Source organism: Barbatula barbatula (assembly GCF_947034865.1).
Source record: "Barbatula barbatula genome assembly, chromosome: 16".
NCBI classification, from domain to species: domain Eukaryota; kingdom Metazoa; phylum Chordata; class Actinopteri; order Cypriniformes; family Nemacheilidae; genus Barbatula; species Barbatula barbatula.
Window position 1 is genome coordinate 20,593,695 of NC_136779.1, and position 20,564 is coordinate 20,614,258.

General features: G+C 39.3%; 2 protein-coding genes across 2 annotated transcripts; one reads left to right on the forward strand and one right to left on the reverse strand.

The window, feature by feature from the left end:
* Positions 1–3: 3 nt before the first annotated feature.
* On the forward strand, positions 4–6,695 carry arg1 (arginase 1). The gene is made up of 8 exons (XM_079476089.1): positions 4–581; positions 733–805; positions 3,136–3,310; positions 3,466–3,625; positions 4,209–4,303; positions 4,405–4,509; positions 4,581–4,717; positions 5,295–6,695. The coding sequence occupies exons 1-8, from the start codon at positions 468–470 to the stop codon at positions 5,456–5,458; spliced, it is 1,023 nt and encodes a 340-aa protein (XP_079332215.1). The 5' UTR covers positions 4–467; the 3' UTR covers positions 5,459–6,695.
* A 66-nt stretch (positions 6,696–6,761) lies between these two features.
* p4ha1a (prolyl 4-hydroxylase, alpha polypeptide I a) lies at positions 6,762–19,449 on the reverse strand. Its single transcript, XM_079476088.1, is given in 15 exon segments — positions 6,762–6,901; positions 7,224–7,320; positions 7,552–7,620; positions 7,695–7,760; positions 7,858–7,911; positions 7,913–8,111; positions 10,336–10,406; positions 10,764–10,940; positions 11,177–11,358; positions 11,621–11,875; positions 11,953–12,090; positions 12,223–12,374; positions 14,815–14,911; positions 15,333–15,449; positions 19,355–19,449. Coding segments are annotated over 14 exon segments (1,725 nt in total). The 5' UTR covers positions 15,421–15,449; positions 19,355–19,449; the 3' UTR covers positions 6,762–6,821.
* Positions 19,450–20,564: the final 1,115 nt, after the last annotated feature.

Below are 20,564 nucleotides of genomic sequence, written 5' to 3' on the forward strand. Positions count from 1 at the left end.
AGCACTTTATGAACACTCGTATAGAAGCACATGAGAAAAGAAATGATGGATTAATTTTTGTAAAGGAAGAGAGAATTCAATAATCTGTTTTTGGAGTCAACAGGCGTAATCTGTGTCTAAATCGTTTTCGGACACCATTATTATTTTACCGTTCGTACAGCAGATCAAAATAATGTATTAAATCACATTTCCATAGTGAGCTGTTGTATAGAAACGAAAAGAATAGACTTTGCGTTTCCAATATTGTTATAATTCGCTTATTTTGATAATGAAGCTCTTTATATTTAAACAGTCAATATTGTCATTTAAAAATAATTTCTTCCCATATTAAAACAACAACATCATCAGCTCAGTTCATCAGAGATCAGTCCTGTCGCTTTAACACGACACGTGTGTCTGGACACGCCTCCCGTAATCCGCTTTAATGTCAGAGACGCGCGCGAGTTATTCTGGAGCGCGCGTGAATCATGGCGCTAAATAAGAGTTTCGGCCGATTCCGATCCGCTTTCTATATATTCACACGAAACCATCATCACCATCACTGTGTGGGAATAATCGGCGCACCTTTCTCTAAAGGACAGGTGAGATAAAGCGCCTATACGTCTCAGTCGGGCTCTGCTTTACAAAACCATCACGTTTAAACGTCGAGATCGCGTGACTGTAACACTGTATGCAATGGTGCTGTTTAATGCAATGGTGCTCTGTGTGTAATGCTCGTGTCATTGACCGCAGAGGAGGGATGGTGTGCAGAGAGGACCAGATCTGATCCGAGCTGCGGGATTGGCACAGAAGCTTAAAGGGCAAGGTACCGTTACTGCGCATCCACACGCTGATCACACTCATGACCAGACATCTCATCCAGCACTTCACTAGTTCAGTGTCCTGATAAACTCTATTTCCTCTATTATCTAGGAATATTAGTACTGTAAATATAGTATTATATTATAACAAATATCACAGTGTTTTAGATTAGATTAGATTCAACTTTATTGTCATTCCACATATACAAGTACAGTGTAACGAAATGTAGTTTGGGTCTAACCAGAAGTGCAAGATATACAGTGAATAGATACAGAATACAATATTAGGAAAATATTATGCAGTGGGCATGGACTATGAAAATATGACACTATGTAAATTATAGACATTCAAATTATATTTGAATATATATATATATATTTATATATATATTTACTACAGTTATTAATTCACTATATTACAGAATGCTTTATATACAACAGTGTTATGCAAGTCAAAATCAGACAGACTATAATTTCCTATATGCAATGTTAATTAAATAAAACTATACAATTCGAAATATACTAAAATATATTTTTATTTTGCATATCATTCGGAACACAAAATATGACAGATTTAGATATAATGCACAATATGACAAAATGTTAACCAGTACACTTCACTTTAATTCGAACTATTTTAGACACAATTGGATTCATTCCTAAACGATAGTTATTTTTTTTAAACGTTTTAAATGCTTTTTATATTAGTTTATATTAGTTAAGAAACTACATGGAAGATTTGTTGTTTAAAAGTCATTTGACACACCGCACAAGTACTCAAACTGGTTATTAAAATATTTGTGAAACATTCAGAATACAGACTTCTTATACAGAAATGTGTTGATGCTAAACTGGAAAAACTCCAATTGTTCAGCACTTGCTCTTCATCATAATTCCATCTTTATGGATGTGATGTAAACACTCACCAACATATCTGTTTATATTTAACCGAACCCTTGTTGATGGTTTAAACATCACATTTCTGTGAATTCACATGCACAAACCAAAAGGAAAAAACCCAACAAATGGAGAAGGGATGACTCTTCATAGGACATTAAATAGTTACTTTAATAGTTTCATCTTTCTATGTCCGTTCATGAGGAATACGTACAATTGTGGGTGTCACAATCGTGAAAATAGCACTACATGACTAACTTTGCTTTAAAAACACAAATAAATGGGCTTTAAACACTTTAAGAAAGACCTACATCTATTGCTTCTTTTGTGACTGTTGTTGCACTAAGAATAAACGTGTCATTACATAGAGCCAAAGAGAGACTCCTGTCATGAACAAGATCGGTGACTGCCAAATGTTTTCTTTTATTTATTTACTATTGAAAGCACAATCTAACTGGAGCAACAACACTGACCCAGCACCACCCCCTCTGTTCGTATTGCATTAGTAACAGATTTATGTTACTAAATAAGAGTGAAGCGTGCTTTGGCATTACAGATGAACAAACCCGGCGATGTTGAATGCTGTTACTACATAACTTCAGTTGATATTGTATAACGAAAAGAGAACTCTGGGAAATGTCTGAAATGTTCATTTTAAACCTGATCAGGAGTATGTCTTTTAATATTTTATTTTCTGTCTTTAACCTTTGTGTGCAGTGTTCGCTTTCGTTTCCTTTTTAAAACTAAGTTATTGCCCTTAGTATGAACGGACCTTAACAGTCGCAGTCCACATTCACTTCAATTGTACATTCCTTAAAGTCCCAGTGAAATAAAAAATTACAATGCTTATTTTATCATGAAATATTTTCAGCGTCAAAAGTTTATCAATGTGGGTCATTCTCTTTTTAAAATGTGTGTGCCCTCAAAACATTCAGTTAAAATCTGAAAATGTGCTTCTTTCCTGTGACGACTAACCATCTTAAATTGCGTATGTATGGCGGCTTGGGCGGAGCATCCGTTAACTCCTCCCCTTCAGCTGCCAGTTACATTTAAAAATGCAAACAGCAGGTTTGATACATCCAACCAAATCACAGAAAAAGCGGATGGCACGCCCACTATTTTTCTCATTCAAATTCCATTTTACTCGGAAATGTGTCAAAATTCACATTAAAAATAATTGCAACTTCCGGTTCACAGGACTTTGGCTAAAATGATGAATTACATCTTTGTACAATTAACCCTTTCATGTTTTTAGTACATAGTAAACAATTTAGGAGCAACTAAAATGTCCTTTCACAATCCAATCACCTCTTATTACATAAGTTACAGACTGTCTGAAATAAGTCATGTATGTAGATATTCATTCAAGAGTTTTAGCTGTTTCTTCATTTGCATTCTCAAAAAATTCACAAATTTCAGAACATCTGTCCCTCTCTAGGTTGTATAGTGAAGGATTATGGAAATCTGACATTTGAAGACATTCCCAACGATGAACCCGTGGGCAGGGTGAAGATGCCGAGAGCGGTCGGCCATGCAAATGAGCTGCTTGCAGGCGCTGTGCATAAAGTCAAGAGTGATGGCAACACATGCGTGATGCTGGGAGGAGATCACAGGTTACACCTCTGTTGTTCCAAATGACTTAAGCTGCCCTTGTCCTTACAACAACATCATGCATAGAGGCGCCTTGATCTTTTAGGCTAAAAAAAGACATGAATTAATCTAATGTAGAAAATCTAATTCAAGGAAAATCTTCATCTGGTTCTTCCAGTTTAGCAATCGGTTCGATCTCTGGTCACGCAGCATCAAGAAACGAGTTGAGTGTTTTATGGGTGGACGCACATGCGGACATCAACACACCTTTGACCACACCTAGCGGAAACATTCACGGCCAGCCGCTGTCTTACCTCATTCATGAACTGCACTCAAAGGTGACTGATAATCTTGCATTATTCAGTATAATATGTTGCACAGTTGCGGACGTTGCTGTGAATTTCATCACTGTCTAAGTCTTACAGAAGAGCTGTAACGTTCCACAGCTGTTGTTTCAGCATCGGTAAACTTAACACCCATGTGTTTAAAAATTCATTTCCACCGTTTACAGAGGAAAACTGAATTGCGTTTTGAAACGTGTTGCAATATGCGTCAGCGTGAGGAGGTGGGCTTTCCCAGATGAGTTTGGGAATTTATGGAGTTGCCATTAACATTCCTGGCTTTCACACTGCAATAGTCTTTGTAAAGCTTTCTGACTTGTAAAATACAAAAAAAGAAATTCAGATTTACTTCAGTATGTTTAAGCATTCTAGAATGAGTAGACCTTTTTTACAGTTTGTAGTATCATATTGTCATAGTTTTGTTTTAAATTGACCCCTGGAAAGGTCTTAAAAAAGACTATTATTTATTAATATTGCGTCAAACTGTTTTTATGCTCATTTTATCTTGTGAAGCCCTTTGAGCTTCATTTCATGTAGGAAAAGTTTATTATTGTAAGTATATTTCTCTCATGCTTCTCAGATTCCCATACTTCCAAATTTCTCATGGATACAGCCCTGTATAGCAGCTAAAGACATTGTGTACATTGGACTTCGGGATGTAGATCCAGAAGAACAGTAAGCCTTGAGACTGCATCGCTATTGTGATTGTTCAAACAGATTGTTAAAAAAAGATTATTTCACTGATTCGTAATCTTTTCATCATCTTCATGCGCCAGTTATATCCTGAAATATCTGGGCATCAAAACCTTCTCCATGACGGACGTTGATCGCCTTGGAATAGCCAAAGTCATGGAGCAGACATGCGAGCACATGTTTTCAAAGTAAGACTTTGCAGATTCAGACAGATTTCAAATGTATCCACCAAAAACATGTCCACTCTTTTATGGTTTAGGGTGAAAAAACCCATCCACCTGAGTTTTGACATCGATGCACTGGACCCTTCAGTATCACCTGCAACAGGAACACCTGTAGCTGGAGGTCTGACCTATAGAGAGGGGATTTATATCACTGAACACATCTGCCAGACAGGTGAGAATATACGTTTTATTATTGTGAAAGCATTTAGTAGGCAACTACTAATCCTTACGGATTCATTGCCTTAAGTTGGCTGTTGAACATACATCTACCCTTAAAGGGATAGTTACCCCAAAATGAAAATTCTGACATCATTTACTCTTGACATTTCAAACATGTATGGATCTCTTTCTTCTACACAAAAGAAGATATTTTGAAGAATGTTGGTATCCAAAAAGCATTGGACCGATGCTTTTTGGTTACAAACATTCCTCAAAATATCTTCTTTTGTGTTCTACAGATGAAAGAGAGGTTGAATGACATGGTAAATGACTTTTAATGCGTGTCATTATGTCTCTCTTTTTAAAACATAAAATGTTACTTTACATAATCTGTATTAACGGATGATATTTCCTGCTAAATCTAACCCATCTGCTCAACTGATCATTCATTACAGCAGGCTTGTCTCTGTGAATAGGGTTATGGTAAACGGAAACAGATTTTTTATTTTCTTGCTCAACATCTGCTTTTATTTTTGACCAAAATGTTACAGATAGCAGCTTTAACTGTACCCGTGTCATCTGTTCTCCAGGGCTGCTGTCTGCTGTAGATATAGTGGAGGTGAACCCAAAGCAAGGCAGAACTGAGGATGAGATTAAGTCAACAGTAACGGCTGCTGTCGACCTGTTGCTGGCCTGCTTCGGACGGGTCCGTGAGGGCTCCCATAAACCGGATTACAAAATGCCCAATCCATAAACCAAAAGCTGTTTTTTTGGGTTTATTGTAATTGCTAGAAGCTTAAAAGCGTTTATACTCCGTGATAAAGTAACAGTATCATTTTAAGGCACATACTAAACTAAGGTGCAGCAGAATATCCTGCTTTTGTTTTCTAGGCATTTAATGAAGATGGCAGAGTAGTCAACATGGCGTCGATTCTTTTTCTGTGTAAAACATTGATTCCAAAGATAAACACAAAATGCACACTAGATCTCTGCACAAAGCAAAGAGCTGCTTAAAATAAACAGGTTCTTCCTCTGCTATGACACCCGATCAGTTTACAGAAGCATGAATAGATTCAGTAAGCTTGTATGGGGTCAGTACAAGGTGACAATGGTTTATACTTTACGCAATATTTGAGGGCCATGAGACCGTCACATTGACCACTGACCTCGCCGTGTACTCAGTTGTATATTATTGAACCATTGTCGTGTTTAGATAGGGAACACATTCTGGACCTTTGGCTTTGAATATCGCTTTATCTGTCATGACACAAATGTCACAGTGTTAAACAGTCCTGTGAGATGGCCAGAACGACAGAGGTGAGGTCAGGTGAGGATTGATGGGACAATGTGTAAATGTCAAGAGCTCTACGGTCTGATCGGAAGATAATATCACCGCCGAGCTGTGGATTTATCCTGCACACACACAAATTCACTTTAAACACCGATAAGCAATATGTCATACAAGAGCAATAGTACAATAGGTGCAGTTTCAACAAAAACCAGACCACTACCTGTTGAGAGAAGAGGGTTAGTGTACTTTTCTTTTTTTACTTCAGCCTTTTGATATGCATTTGAAATCAAATAAATGTGAAATTTGAAAGACATTTTATTGATCATATATTTCAATAACCAATGACTTGAATTAAATCGCTGTAAAAATGAAAGTTCTATTTTGTAGCCGTGTAATATATTCGATTGAGAAATGACGACGTTAAAAAGTCACTTTGAAAAAAATCTGGTTTATTCTGTGATGCTGTGAACATTCATTCCGTGCTTTTACTTTTCATGTTTCACTTTGGTTCGGCCTTTAGTCGTATTAACAGCTCTTATATGACAGCGTTAATATACAGTGCAATAGTTAAAGAGCTGTTATGGAGTGTTGTCAGGAATAGTGTCATCCTTTGGAGCCCTGCTGGGCTATGACGAAAGGCACTAACTGAGGTAACGTAACCCATAGGCTGGCACACGCACATACACATGTATGCTTCTGTAAAAAAAACTTCAAAAAAGATAAGCGAGTCCCACGTGGGCTGCTGTGAACAAAGGGAAGGTGCTGTGTTTTCATAGTCTGTTCAGAGTCTCGGAGGAAGACACCATGAGGACGAAGGTTATGATTTTTAGTGCGTTCCATCAGTCTCTTTCAGGCCACACGGTCTTCTGAATTCCTGCCCTCTCTCATGGATCCATTTATTCGAAACTAACAGCAATAAAAAATAGGTCAAGAAAGAGTGCATTCCTGTAACATTATAAAGGTTACTGTATATCAAACAAAGAAAGTCAATGTGTGTAAATGCTTTGAAACCAATGTTATTTCACGTTACTGTTAAAAGTTTAGAAAAGTAATGGTTGATGGTAACAGGGCTAATAGTTGAAACTGAATTCAGGCCTGTTTATGACTGGTAAAAACATACATCGCAAATGATGTGATTAAAAATGCTCACAGCAAGAAAAGTACGTCTCATTAATACAGGACATGAATATAAACGCTGTCATAATCTTCATGACAGAATGCGACTCACCCCATTTATTGCCCACCAGTACCGGGCAAGCTGCGTGTCGTGTACTGTAATCTCCCTCTCCGCTGGGAAAGAGATTATACCAGAATACTGCCGAACCCTAAGCACAGAAACGTACAAAAATTCAAATATTGAAACCTTTCGTAGACTATGAAGCAGAAGTTTACAACAATATTCCTCCAGTTCGATAAGACTTGTATTCCAAGAGCACTGGTTGTAAATGTATAACAGCACATTCGTATGATTAATAATAAAAAAAAACGTTTCTGGAATATTTTCTTTGATCCCCGCAATGTGGGGTTTCCTGAAAACACACACAAACACAACGCACCTTTATTGGCTTTACTGCGGCTCCAACATCTGAAAATACTGTGGTGCCCCCTGCTGCTACATCACTCATCTGCAATGAACCACAGGAGTTTAATATCACGGCAGTATCGTTCATCTCGAATACGGTTTTCCAAAGATACTCACGTAGAACAGCCAGGTAGCTATTCGGTTCCCCGTGCCCAACTCTTTGAAAGCATCCGGTTCATCTTTCTGGAGGACAGAAGCATGTTCAATCCCAACGCACTGCGTATGACTGTACTTCACTACAACGTTTAACTTGAGGACTATTGAAGAATGTTTTATTTACCCGTCCAAAGTCAAAATGGGGCTCATACTGTCCTCCGACACCGTAATTTGCCACCTAACAACAGATTTAAATACAGACCAATGAACAATAAATCTTTTATTTTTCTCTTTTCTTGGTCTATTGTTCTCTCCCGTGCATTAAAACTGATCTCCACCTGCAGCTCCTCGGCCGTCTTGACATCGAGTCCTGTGATGTCTTCTATGCGTTGATTTATACGATCCACAACCGGATGCTCGTAGGCGGCTAACCAGGCACTGAGAACAGAGACTTCTATTAACCATCGCAAAGCATCACACTGCGATGTTTTCATTACCAAGTATTACAAAATACACAGTGTAAATTCACATGTATTTTCAGAACGTTTAAATACAGCCTTGGAGGCTGTAAAGAAAAGATGCGTGTTGTTCAGTGTCAGAAGAATTCATATAGAGCACTGAAATGAAGTGGTGGTTAGTGTGTGATTTTAGTATTATTAGCAGGTAATGCAGGTCGTGAACGAATCCGGACTAAACGATTCACACAATTTTATTTTCAGTCCCGTCACATGCAATGTCTTCATATCTGTGTTAGCCGTTCGGAGTGATCAGAGAGCTTTCCCTTCAGACCACATAATATCCAATACGATTTGTATTTACAGCAACAAACATCATTGCATCACAGCTCTGATATGAACCATGAACTGTAATCTTCCTTGAAACGACCTGTACTGCATAAAGCACCATATCAATACAAGTAACTTGACTTTTCAAATGGAGTGTATTGTTTGATTCTATCCAGCCCAACATACTATTGAAAGTCGAGATTAATTGTTTGTGGCTCATTCCTCAGATAACCGTTGAGACGGTATGCACACCGAGGCTTTTGGGTAATGAGGTGTGCATGCTTCCTGACCTTTGCCCTTCGTCTTTGAGCCCATACCTCTTGGACGCTGTTCTGGGCGGTGGCGAGTTTGCCAGGCATGTGAAAAGAGGGATCACTGTTTGCTGTTGGCATGTGCCCCCCAGAGACATGCTTATTCTGAACTACACCAGCTGGTGACCTGAACTGCACGGCTGGCGGGCGGCATGTGCCAGGAGCTGAATTGCTACTGTTAGCTGATAATATCTCTGGACCGACATTTGCAGGCTTGACCAGGGACATAAACCACTCGTACAGGTATAAGGATCCATCACAATCCTACAGTAAGATGTAAACAGCTGTCTGTTTTTAAAACTTCGATATCGCAATCTCGGTTTTAAACATAAAATTGCAGTTTGAACACTCACCAGACGCGACCAGTGTGGACAAAAATGTAAATTATAATGCGTTTCTTATGTATTTTGTTGTGTCTCGTCGCACCCGGTGTAAGGGATTCTTAAACAGTGGCATAGCCTAGCGCCCCCGGTGGAATGTGATAAGAAATGTTTAATAACAATTTTTTATAAATATGCAAATTTATGTAATTCTTATATTGTTTTAAGCTTGATAATTAATAACTGAATGATTGTAACATGAGTAACAGCAAGTGGGAACAGGCAACTCGCATCATATTCATATGAAATCTTATCTTAAAAGTCATTCGATCGTGCTTGCTTCCGTAATCTGATGCATTTCTGAGGAAAACGGAATTAAATCGTGACCGTGGCTTGTTTTTTCCCTGCGATGTGATTGGATGTATAAAAACAGCCGTTGCATTTTGTTATGGTACTGGGAGCAGACTGACAGGTGAAGGGGAGGAGTTAACGTCCAAATTACGTCACTTAAGATTGATGGTTACTACAGGACGGAAGTGAATTTTCCGATTTTCCGATTATGAGGGCACATGAATTTTAAAAAGAGAAGGACCCACATCGATAAGCCATTTACAATAAACGCTGCAATATTTCAAGAATAATAGGATTTCACATTTGTTTTATTTCACTGGGACTTTAAGGAAAGTTTGGGGGGGTTAAGTTCAGGTCAGATCTCCAAATCGAGCCTTTCATTACGGACAATGAAGGTTGCAGACTTTCAATAAAGATAAAGGTCTGGAGATTTGTCCATTAATTTAAATAACCAACAAAATGTTATGAATAATTCATGCAGGAATTCCCGTAATTCTGAGGGGTCGCAGGAGCAACTCTGTTTTGACTGTCCTCTCGTGAAAAAAAGAAGAAGTTTTGGGAGCAACATTCCCAAGAACGGTCAAACAAACAGGGATATCTCGGATCATATGCTAAACTTTGAAAGGTCACAGAGTCTACTGCACTGCAAACGGAAGACTCTGATGTTCAAAAATGAATATACAAGTAATTTCCGTCAAGCAATATAGGTCATTCAATGAGAACTATCTGGTTATTGTTTTAGTCATTTGTTGTTAACTCATCTCTTCAGGAAGTCAGACTTGAATTCTATTGCGTCCATATCCCATTTGTCTCCGCTCGTGCTAAAGTTGCTTTCCCAGCATGCAGTAAGTGGAGCTGGTTGGCTGGCATGGCCACAAGCCAACAGGAGCCTTACCTTTTACTGATGCGATACTGGGCGGTCTCTAGAACGCCGGTAACAGGGTTGGAGATGGTGGCTCGGCGCAGCTGTAGAGCCAACCGGTCAAGAGCACACGGTTACACTTATGACTTATGAGCTTACAACTTACCTACAGACCCTATGTGAGCCCATGCTTACACCCATAGCGAATGTTTAATATAAGGGCGTAAGTGTGAGCAACAGGTTAACAAAACCACACTGTAAATATCAGCGCTAACCTGTGTTTTCAAAACACAAACGTATGCTTTAAAGTGAGCACTTAAATTAAAGACGCCCAGTAACTAGGTTGGCATGTTTACATCATTGCACTGGTTCAATGTGGTACCATTTAACTTAAGAAATTATTTTAAAGTACCACCCGACTAAAAGGAAATGCATACTTGCATGTTTAAAGGTGAACTCACCCTTGGTTTGGCCAGCTCCTTCACCTTCTCCATCTCTTGTTCCGTTATAATGTTGTGGTATCGGACGATGTGTGGACGATCCCATTCGTCCTCCTGTTTAACCGGACCGATCACGTAGAACGGATGTCTGTTATTGTCATAGTACCGGCAGAACAGGCGCCGTTGTCTGCGAGGGGTCTGCAAAAGCAAAATGAAAAGCATTAGCAAACATTCGCAACCAATATGATTCATCCTAATTGGCTGATGGCATAGCTATAAAGCAGTGTGATAATGTTTTTAAAAGATAGAAGCTTTAATAAAGGGGGTCAGACCGCTAAACCCTTCCATGGCGTAAGAAAATCAACAATACAGTGAATTATAAAAATAAAATAAACTCTTTTACAGTAATCACCGGCCTTCACAGATATACTTACCATCCTGAGTCCTTCTCCTCTGCACATCCGCTCGTATTGTCTCTTCTCAGGGAGATACTGCTTCATCCACTCCTTGTCTTCCTCTTTATCGACCTCCTCCTTCTCCTTTTCCGTCTCCCTCTGTTTGGCTAACTGGTATGCAAAATATTTCAGGTTCCCAAGGCCTCGCTGGTGCTGAGGGTCTGTACAGCAGAGATGGAAGTGTTATCTAGCAGTTCATTCGGGTGTAAAACCGCATCTCTACCAAGTTATCTTGTTACCGCTAGCGGCACACTAGCAATACCATTGTTGTGTTTCAATTTAATATCTACTTGAAATGTTCTTCACAATATAAGGTATCATTTACATCCATAGTACTGATGCTGTGGGACGAGCTACATGTTGACTTAGCGTTGGATCTTTGGTAAACACCTGGAACAGGAGATTTTAGCGAAAGAAACTAACCGATAGTGAGCAGTCTCTCTGTATAATCCTGAGCTCTTTCTAGCCCCCCCTGCTGGTAGACTGAGTAACTGAGGTAATCCAGCACAGTCACCAGGTCAATGCTGGAATCTTCTCCTTCGTCCAGCTGCTTGAGCGCCTGAGCCATCCACAGCTCCGTATGATAGTAGTCTGCTTCGGAGTAGGATATTCTTCCCAGTTCATAACAGTCCTCTACCGACAGCCGGCTCGTATAGGGCAAGGCTGTGGTGATGCCTACTAGAAAACACATACATTGAAAGAACAAATCTACACTGTTGCCATTTACATTCGGATCTCTTCTGTATGTCACTCACCAGGTAGGTCTCCAGAGGAGATGGTCTGTGTGTCCAGTTGATAAGTGTCCTGCAGTCGGATAAGAGCTCTGCCGGCACCCGTCTGGTCCTCTTCACTGGGAAAATGCTGACGCTGGATGGTCAAGTTTGAGATGAAGCCTAGAAGAACATTTATTTTAGAGATGCGTCTTACTACATCCTAGTTTTGAAAAGAAATGTACTTAAAACTGTACTTCAACCGTAAATAATACATCAAATACAATCATGGTATTGTAATAGAGCGAGACTGACCATCAGACATATCCTTGAGCACCAGATCTTCCACTTCACCCCACTCTGTGTTAAGTCTCTTCATCAGTTTAAAAGCATTGACAGGGTGACCCAAAAACCCCTCCGGGTCCTGTGTGGCAGTGAGTGTCAGAGCATCCAGCTTCTCTGCCCATCTGACAAGATACACACAGAGTACTGCTGAGATCATGAGCGCACACGCATAGTTTCTTCCCTACAGTTATCCTTTCTATATTTGAGCATGTCTGATGGAATATAGCAGACAGTATAAAACAAATCGGACTTGCGTTACGATACTGACATGTGTTACTCAAGTAATCTTTCATTCAATTTTACTCCTTTTATTCTTTTTCAAATGCACATCGTTTCCTAGAATTATTAGAGATTTGGGTTTTTGCCCATTCATCTACGATTTGCATGACTTCAAAAAAAGGAACTCATCATACTCCTTTTCACATAATGATGCACTTCGTAACACTAAATCACTATATTTGACCACTATCCAGGCAACAAAAAGTGTTCAAACCAGAGAAACTCTACTTTGCACGGTCTATGCAGAATTAATCTGGTATTCGTGTGCAGGTATATTTATTCTATGGACCATTCGGTTTTAAAGTGAGCTTTTTCAAACACTGATTTGGTTATTGTCGAAAGAAAAGTGACAGGGGAGAACATCAGAAATGCAATGAATTCTAGGACATTTACATCAATATTTGAGATTAGCAAAGGTTTGGAGGAAAAAAACAATCAAAACCATTACAGAAATTCTATTTATGAACCGATAGTTTTCTGTCGTGCGTTTTGGGCATTGATGCAGTAGGATTTAATGGTTGGCATCCACCACATAACATCCCACCAACAGAATCCCTCCCATACAGTGCATCCCGAAAGTATTCACAGCGCTTCCCTTTTTCCACATTTTGTCATGTGCAATACAGCCTCATTCCAAAATGGATTTCACTCATTATTTCCCTTAAAAAATCTACTAACAATACCCCATTATAACAACGTGAAAGTTAGTTTGAAATTGCAAATTTATTAAAAAAAATAAAAAAGCACACGTACATAAGTATTCACTGCCTTTGCTCAATACTTTCTTGACGCACCTATGACACCGATTACAGCCAATAAAAGTATTTTGGAGTATGATGCTACAAGCTTGTCACACAGTTTCTCCCATTAGCCTTTGCAAGATCTCTCAAGCTCCATCGGGTTGGATGGGGAGCGTAGGTGCACAGCCATTTTCAGATCTCTCCAGAGAGGTTCAAGGCTGGGCTCTGGATGGGCCACTCAAGGACATTCACAGAGTTGTCCTGTAGCCACTCCTTTGTTATCTTGGCTGTGTGCTTAGGGTCATTGTCCTGTTGGAAGATGAACCTTTGTCCCAGTCTGAGGTGCAGAGCGCTCTAGAGCAGGTTTTCATAAAGGACGTCTCTGTACATTGCAGCATTCATCTTTCCCTCGATCCTGAATAGTCTCCCAGTTCCTGCCGTTGAAAAACATCCCCACAGCATGATGCTGCCTCCACCATGCTTCACTGTAGGGATGGTATTGGCCAGGTGATGAGCGGTGCCTGGTTTCCTCCAGACATGATGCTTGCCATTTAGGCCAAAGAGTTCAATCTTTGTTTCATCAGACCAGAGAATTTTGTTTCTCATGGTCTGGAAGTCCTTCGGGCGAGCTGTCGTGTGCCTTTTACTGAGAAGGGGCTTCCGTCTCGCCACTCTGCCATACAGGCCTGATTGGTGGAGCGCTGCAGACATGGTTGTTCTTGTGGAAGGTTCTCCTCTCTCCACAGAGACATGCTGGAGCTCTGTCAGAGTGACCATCGGGTTCTTGGTCACCACGCTGACTAAGGCCCTTCTCCCCTATCGCTCAGTTTGGCCGGGCGGTCAGCTCTTCCATTTACGGATGATGGAGGCCACTGTGCTCATTGTGACCTTCAATGCGGACGAAATGTTTCTGTACCCTTCCCCAGATCTGTGCCTCGATACCATCCTGTCTTGGAGGTCTACAGACAATTCCTTGGACTTCATGGCTTGGTTTGTGCTCTAACATGCACTGTTAACTGTGGGACTTTATATAGACAGGGGTGTGCCTTTCCAAATCATGTCCGATCAACTGAATTTACCACAAGTGGACTCCAATCAAGTTGTAGAAACATCTCAAGGAAGATCAGTGGAAACAGGAGGCACCTGAGCTCAATTTTGAGTGTCATGGCAAATGGCTGTGAATACTTATGTACATGTGCGTTTTTAATAAATTTGCAAAGATTTCAAACAAACTTCTTTCACGTTGTCATTATGGGGTATTATTTTCAGAATTTTCAGGAAGATAATGAATTGAATCCATTTTGAAATAAGGCTGTAACATGACAAAATGTGGAAAAATGTAAGCGCTGTGAATACTTTCCGGATGCACTGTACCAGTAGACACCTTTATGGTTTCCATCAAAACCATTACAATTTCTTCGGGCAGGGTTCCGTTGGATTTGTAACTCCAAGTCAACTGACCGCATGCTGACTTCAGTTTCACTTTCCCGAGATTTCAGGAAGTCAAAAGTGAAGAATCTCCATGTCATCAGATATCACTCACTGTTTGACCTGCTCCAGTTTGCTCTCCTCTGCTTTAATGTAGTCTTTCAATGACGTCACCAGGTCCTTCTCTGTGAACAGCAAATCTGTCATGTGACCTGCAAACACAGACCACACGGTGACCACCCACAAATATCACTTTCTTTCTTCGTTGTAATTCCATAACTTAGAAAGTCACAATATCCTGTGGTATCAATCCCAGTGCATTGTGACTCGCTTATTACACAGCTGGTTCCAAATTGAGATAAATCTGGGCATTTTGTGCATTCCAATGAATATCAATTTCATCAGCAGTTGGTTTGTCTTGATTTGAGCCATAATAAAAAAAATACAGCTAACTAACACAATAAACATTTTTCATTTGTTATCTCATTTTGGAACCGAACTCTTCATGTACATAGGACTAAAGCAGAAATATATGAATCCAGTGCTTGAGGCGTTTGTGAGCTTAGTGCTTCTGTTTTCTTCTAGAATCTTGAACATCTCTAAACATCATGAATAAGGAACGAGGTCACATACCGATAGAGGTGAAGAAGTCGCTGTGAGCGGAGGAAAACTTCAGCAGACAGCTGAGGAGTGAAATACAACACACACTCCAAACCCCCATCTTCACCACTATACACCCACTAAAAGAGTCTGAAAGGGAGAATAAAGAAGAATTTACGCTATTTAACAGCTTCGATAACACATTTCTTGCAAAACGTGAACGGTACAGTCTCCCTTGATATGCAGAATTCCACCGTCATTTATTTGTGTCTCATGCAGTGTTGAATTGGACGGTGTACGTGTTATACATAATGACGTTGTAGAGGATCTGAGGCCTAAGCCGCTAAAGAGAAATATACACATCCACTAACACACCCCAAATACCAAAAAAGTGTAAATCAGGAACTCAAAAAAGTAACTTAATATTCAGATTATAGCAAGAATGTCACAAAAAGGGACGTTTTAAAGTCACACTTATGCATTTTACGCATTAATGCATTTCCAGAAAAATGTAAGCTCAGAGGAATATAAGGGGGAGATGTAAACACTGAGAGAGTCCAGTCAAAAGGCCACAGGCTGTGAAAGAGTGTCGGCACGCTGCAGTCAGCAACATTACATGCAGCGAGTCTGTGGTTGCGATTTGTAAACAGAGCTGCAACTTCAAACAATGTTCAACAAACTTTAAACAACAGCAAAACTTCTTCCTTCCCATAGTTACAGAGTTTTCTTCATTTTGATAGTTCTGTATCGGGACCGACTTTTTTGCATTTAATCCTTTAAAGATTGGCTAACACACGCAGTTTCTGCCAATCTCATATTAACCTTGAGTGCCGATACAGTAATATCGTACACATCAAACCTTCAAAGAGTATTTAGTTTCATCTACTTCTTGCTGGAGAAATGATAAAAAGTATGTCACAAACATACAACACATTATTGTTTTGGGAATACTCGTGCATGCCTACAGACTGAACGTGTCATACCCATGCGTATGATGTCATTGTTTTTGGAAAACGCCGCCTTCAGAGTTTACACGGAGACGATAACGCCGTGGTCTTGAAAACCTTGCACTTTGAGACCAGTTTTCAAAGGTTTGCGTTTCCAGTCCCAGCTAGAAGTTCCAGTCGTGTAAACGAACAGCTAAAATGGATCAAACGTTTTCCTTAATCCACAGCCTCTCGAGTGCCACCGATGTTCAGGGTGACGGAAAGGTGCCTGACCATAACTGCTGGTCTATGTTTAGTTTTCCATAGCTAAATCCAAACTACAGGAAATAAGCAGAAAACTGACTCTGTGTCAGTGTCTGGATTTTGAACCACAAAAGAAAAACAGCAAGATGGTTTGGCAAACGAAAGAGAGATGCATTGTGTTCAGTAGGTTACTCAAACAATGACTTCTGGTGGCTTTGAGAAAGTCACTTTGTTTATTCATTTCACCCATATTCAAAAAACAAAGAGTAGAAATCCTAAGCTAACATGTAACCGTGCGTAACCAATTCCTTCATTTAAAAGAACCTGAAGGAAGAACTCTGCAGCTTTTTCCTGAACCTCAATGATGAACTAGGCAAGACAAAGGGCCGTATCTCATCAATATAGCATGTTTCTTTGAAAGTACAACAAGCGATGCTCAACCCATTTTCAGTTTTTCTAGCATTCAAGAAGCCAAAATGACATGTTGCAAATGCAATTCCCAACAGTTTCCAAGACAACAGTCAGCTAACAAACACAAATAGCACAGAACACTTCCATTCCTTTTGTTTAAATACATACACATTTCTGTTAAAAAAGAACTACAACATGGCTTTGTATGTAGTCATCAATGCTTTTGACCCCTTAAAGCAGGAATGTGAGGAGAACATGATTTGACTCAAGTTCGGAGGAACTAGTATTAACTTGTAGAGACAAGTGAATCCTGCAGTGAAAAGAAACAGCCTGAGGTTAAGTCAGGGAAGGTTACTGGATGTGGTCACTCGATAACAGGCAGAAAATGACTACACCCCTGAGATTAAAGCCTATCCTTACAAGATAAACAATGTTTGTTTCTAAATTGTTACTATTGTTAAGTTCTGTAAAAATCACATTAAACAAACAAAAAATGATTATCAATTACAAACATGGGATATGAACAGATTTGTAATCTGTTTTATTTCAATGCGTCATTTTCAAGACGTAGAGACCATTATTACTGTTATACACGTTTACACTTGCCATAACCACATGATATCAAATAAGCGTGTGCATCCATCCACATCAGAGACCTTTTGTGTTCATATAACTGATGTGAGTGATATGTTGAAGTGATAAGAAAGAGATTCCCCTGGAGACGGGGGGAAACATAACAAGGATGAGGTTTGCTTGACATCACACTGTAAATGAGTAGTTGACGAATAAATCCTACACGTGTCCTATAGCGTAACAGCAAAATTTACAAAATGTTGTTAATATTACATCATTTTATATTTGGGATATTTATATGACATACAATAGAATAATAGAGATTTATCTTCATTGTTCATTTTCTCTACATTTTTGCTGTCACACCATAGGACACATTTGCACATTAGTCCATCGAATACCCAAATGCCAATATGGTGACTAGACTGCGTTTAGATGATATGATAATCCACCACAGCATACACATTTCCATCATATATGCATTTTACCATGTCCTTTAATAAACACGACTTGAGACACTACTGTTTGTTCTACTATGCATTTTTGTAAAGCTGGCTCGCAACCGTACAAATAGCGAAGAGCGCAAAGAAATAAACTTGAACCGAACTTGCATTTTTTGGATAAATGTGTGAACAACACGCAGGACCAGCCTAAATAAATCCCCTCGAGATATAAAAAACACATTTTACCTTATTTTTAAAACAATAGAAAATCAGTGTTCTCTAACAAAAATAGCAACAGGGTAGTTGACAAATATACCACACATGTGTCCAATGGCGTGGCAAGAATTGAGAAAACAAACGGTTCATAATATATTCTTTATATACCATAAAAAAGAGAGAAATCTACCTTATTTATTATTAATATTTGCCGCCACGTCATTTACACATTCGTCGACCCGTTTCTATTATGACGGTGTACCATGACAATACTGTGTTCCTTTGGACATGGAAAACCATATCATATTCTTCACTATAGTACTTTATCCAGAAGTACGTTGTCATTTCAACTGTACAAGAACCAGGAAACATCAATATAATATGAAAAACCAATCAAATGACTTAAATCACTTTATTTTACTTGTAGTAAAACCACTAGCACTGGGTCACTACAGTGTACATATAGTTATAGTATGGATAACCGCATCTGTACAATACCATACAGCAAATAATAACCAATACCCCAGGTCAGTACATTTAAACTATAATAAAACCAAATAAATAAAACCATGGTAAAAGATGACAGAGTAAGTTACGTTTAACTGTGTACATATAAACTAAAGTTAACTATAATTTAGTGTTAGTAAAACACGCAGGATTGAGTGCCACGTCCCCTCCCCTCCCCCAGAGCACATCCACTAACACTCGAGTCAAACACTGTTACATTAACACTACAACTAACTTCACTCCATCCACGCAAAACTCTTTACGGTCATAAGTGTCCGTTTCCACCCGTAACGTAAAGAAGTAAAACCGTATCAGCAGAACTCTTGTTAAATCGACAATTCTATTAAAACGACATCATCCAAAATAGCATTTTAGAACGTCACTGTTACATTTATCCCGATGCAGTGATGAAGTGCGTTACTTTATAACGATCACATATAACACGCGTTTCATATTCTGTATATAACAAGTAGAATGATGTTATATGATCGATCAGCGTCATCAGGAGGCGAGATCACCAACAAACGTCACTGATGAAATCTGCGAGCATAGAAAATATAAAGTATGTTTAAAACGCACTGTACTGTACGCAAGGGAGACCAGCGCGCGGAAGGTGAAAACTATGGAACTGTTTGGGAAATTTCTCGAGGGTCTCACGGCTGCCTGCGTGATATTGATCGTCTGCGGACGGGTTTGCAAAAGCAGGTCAACTCACCGTAATCTCCTGGATCCGAGTAACAGCGAAGTAGCTCAATGTTTGGATATCTCCCGTCCTGCTCGAACCTTCTGCGGCTCGTTTGCTTTCTCAATGCCGCTAGAGATCACAGCCGCTGAACTGTAGAAATATCTACAGGAGACGATTCGTTTCGCCGGAGCGCCGCCTGCTGGTCACAGCGAGTATACGCGCGCAAAACAATTAGACCAGACATTTGAATTGTTAGCAGAGTAATTCACACGGACAACCAGGAATACTGTTACACATCCACCAGCCTCTTTCTGACTGGCGGCGCTTTTATTTAAACATAATCAGGTGCATTCATTTAGTCACTAATCAGTCATTGATTGGGTCACATGACATACACCCCGCAATGTGACTGCCAGGTTCAAAAACATAAATAAAGATTAAACAAATCAAATATAAATGAGAGCACAATACTAATAAATCTCAACATGAATAATTCATGTAATGTGTTTTACCTTTTTGTGTTTTTATTATTTTCCCCTGTAAAGCTGTTTTGGAACAATACAAATTGTGAAAAGCGCTATATAAATTAAATTGAATTGAATAGAAATACAGCAAATTCTGTACAGAATTCACATGATGGGACGTGCAGTGATTTTTGGGGTTTCCTGCACATGTCGGAAATGAAATGACAGAGGCAGCAAAATAAGTCATTTGAAACAATGATATTAACATAAGTGTAAGTATCAGTGAGATTGAAATCAAAAGTATTATTAAGGTTAAGGTTGAAAGTAACAAAAACAATGGGATATGGAGAAGAAAGGTAGGTGGTTTTACAAATTCAAATGAAAGTGGGAGAGATGATGAGAAGCGCAGGAGAAAATAGAAGAGATAATGATATCAAGGATGAGATTCGGACATGCAAGACTAAACAGCACACTTTATAAAATGGGTCATCGTGATACGGGAAGGTGTGAATTTTGTGGGCAAGAAAACTGTGGAACATGTTACGGTATACCGTCAGAAATATGAGTCTGAAAGAAGGATTCTAAGGCTAAATGAAAATGCAATTTATATTAGGAGGTATTTTATAAAACAATTCTGGAAATTATTGTTATTGCTTTATATTTCAATATCTTAGAATAACAAATTTGTGGAAAAGGATATAAAAAAGGAAGAAAGTCATCTTGATCCACACTCCATACCAGCTGGTGGCGGTAACACACCATTTTGTTGTATGTCA

Excerpts from the sequence above, each read along its gene's own strand:
- arg1 (XM_079476089.1), top strand. The coding sequence starts at position 468 with ATGGCGCTAAATAAGAGTTTCGGCCGATTCCGATCCGCTTTCTATATA. Across the intron at positions 3,311-3,465 it reads ATGCTGGGAGGAGATCACAG|TTTAGCAATCGGTTCGATCT; the intron begins GTTACACCTCTG and ends TGGTTCTTCCAG. Across the intron at positions 4,510-4,580 it reads TGCGAGCACATGTTTTCAAA|GGTGAAAAAACCCATCCACC; the intron begins GTAAGACTTTGC and ends TTTATGGTTTAG.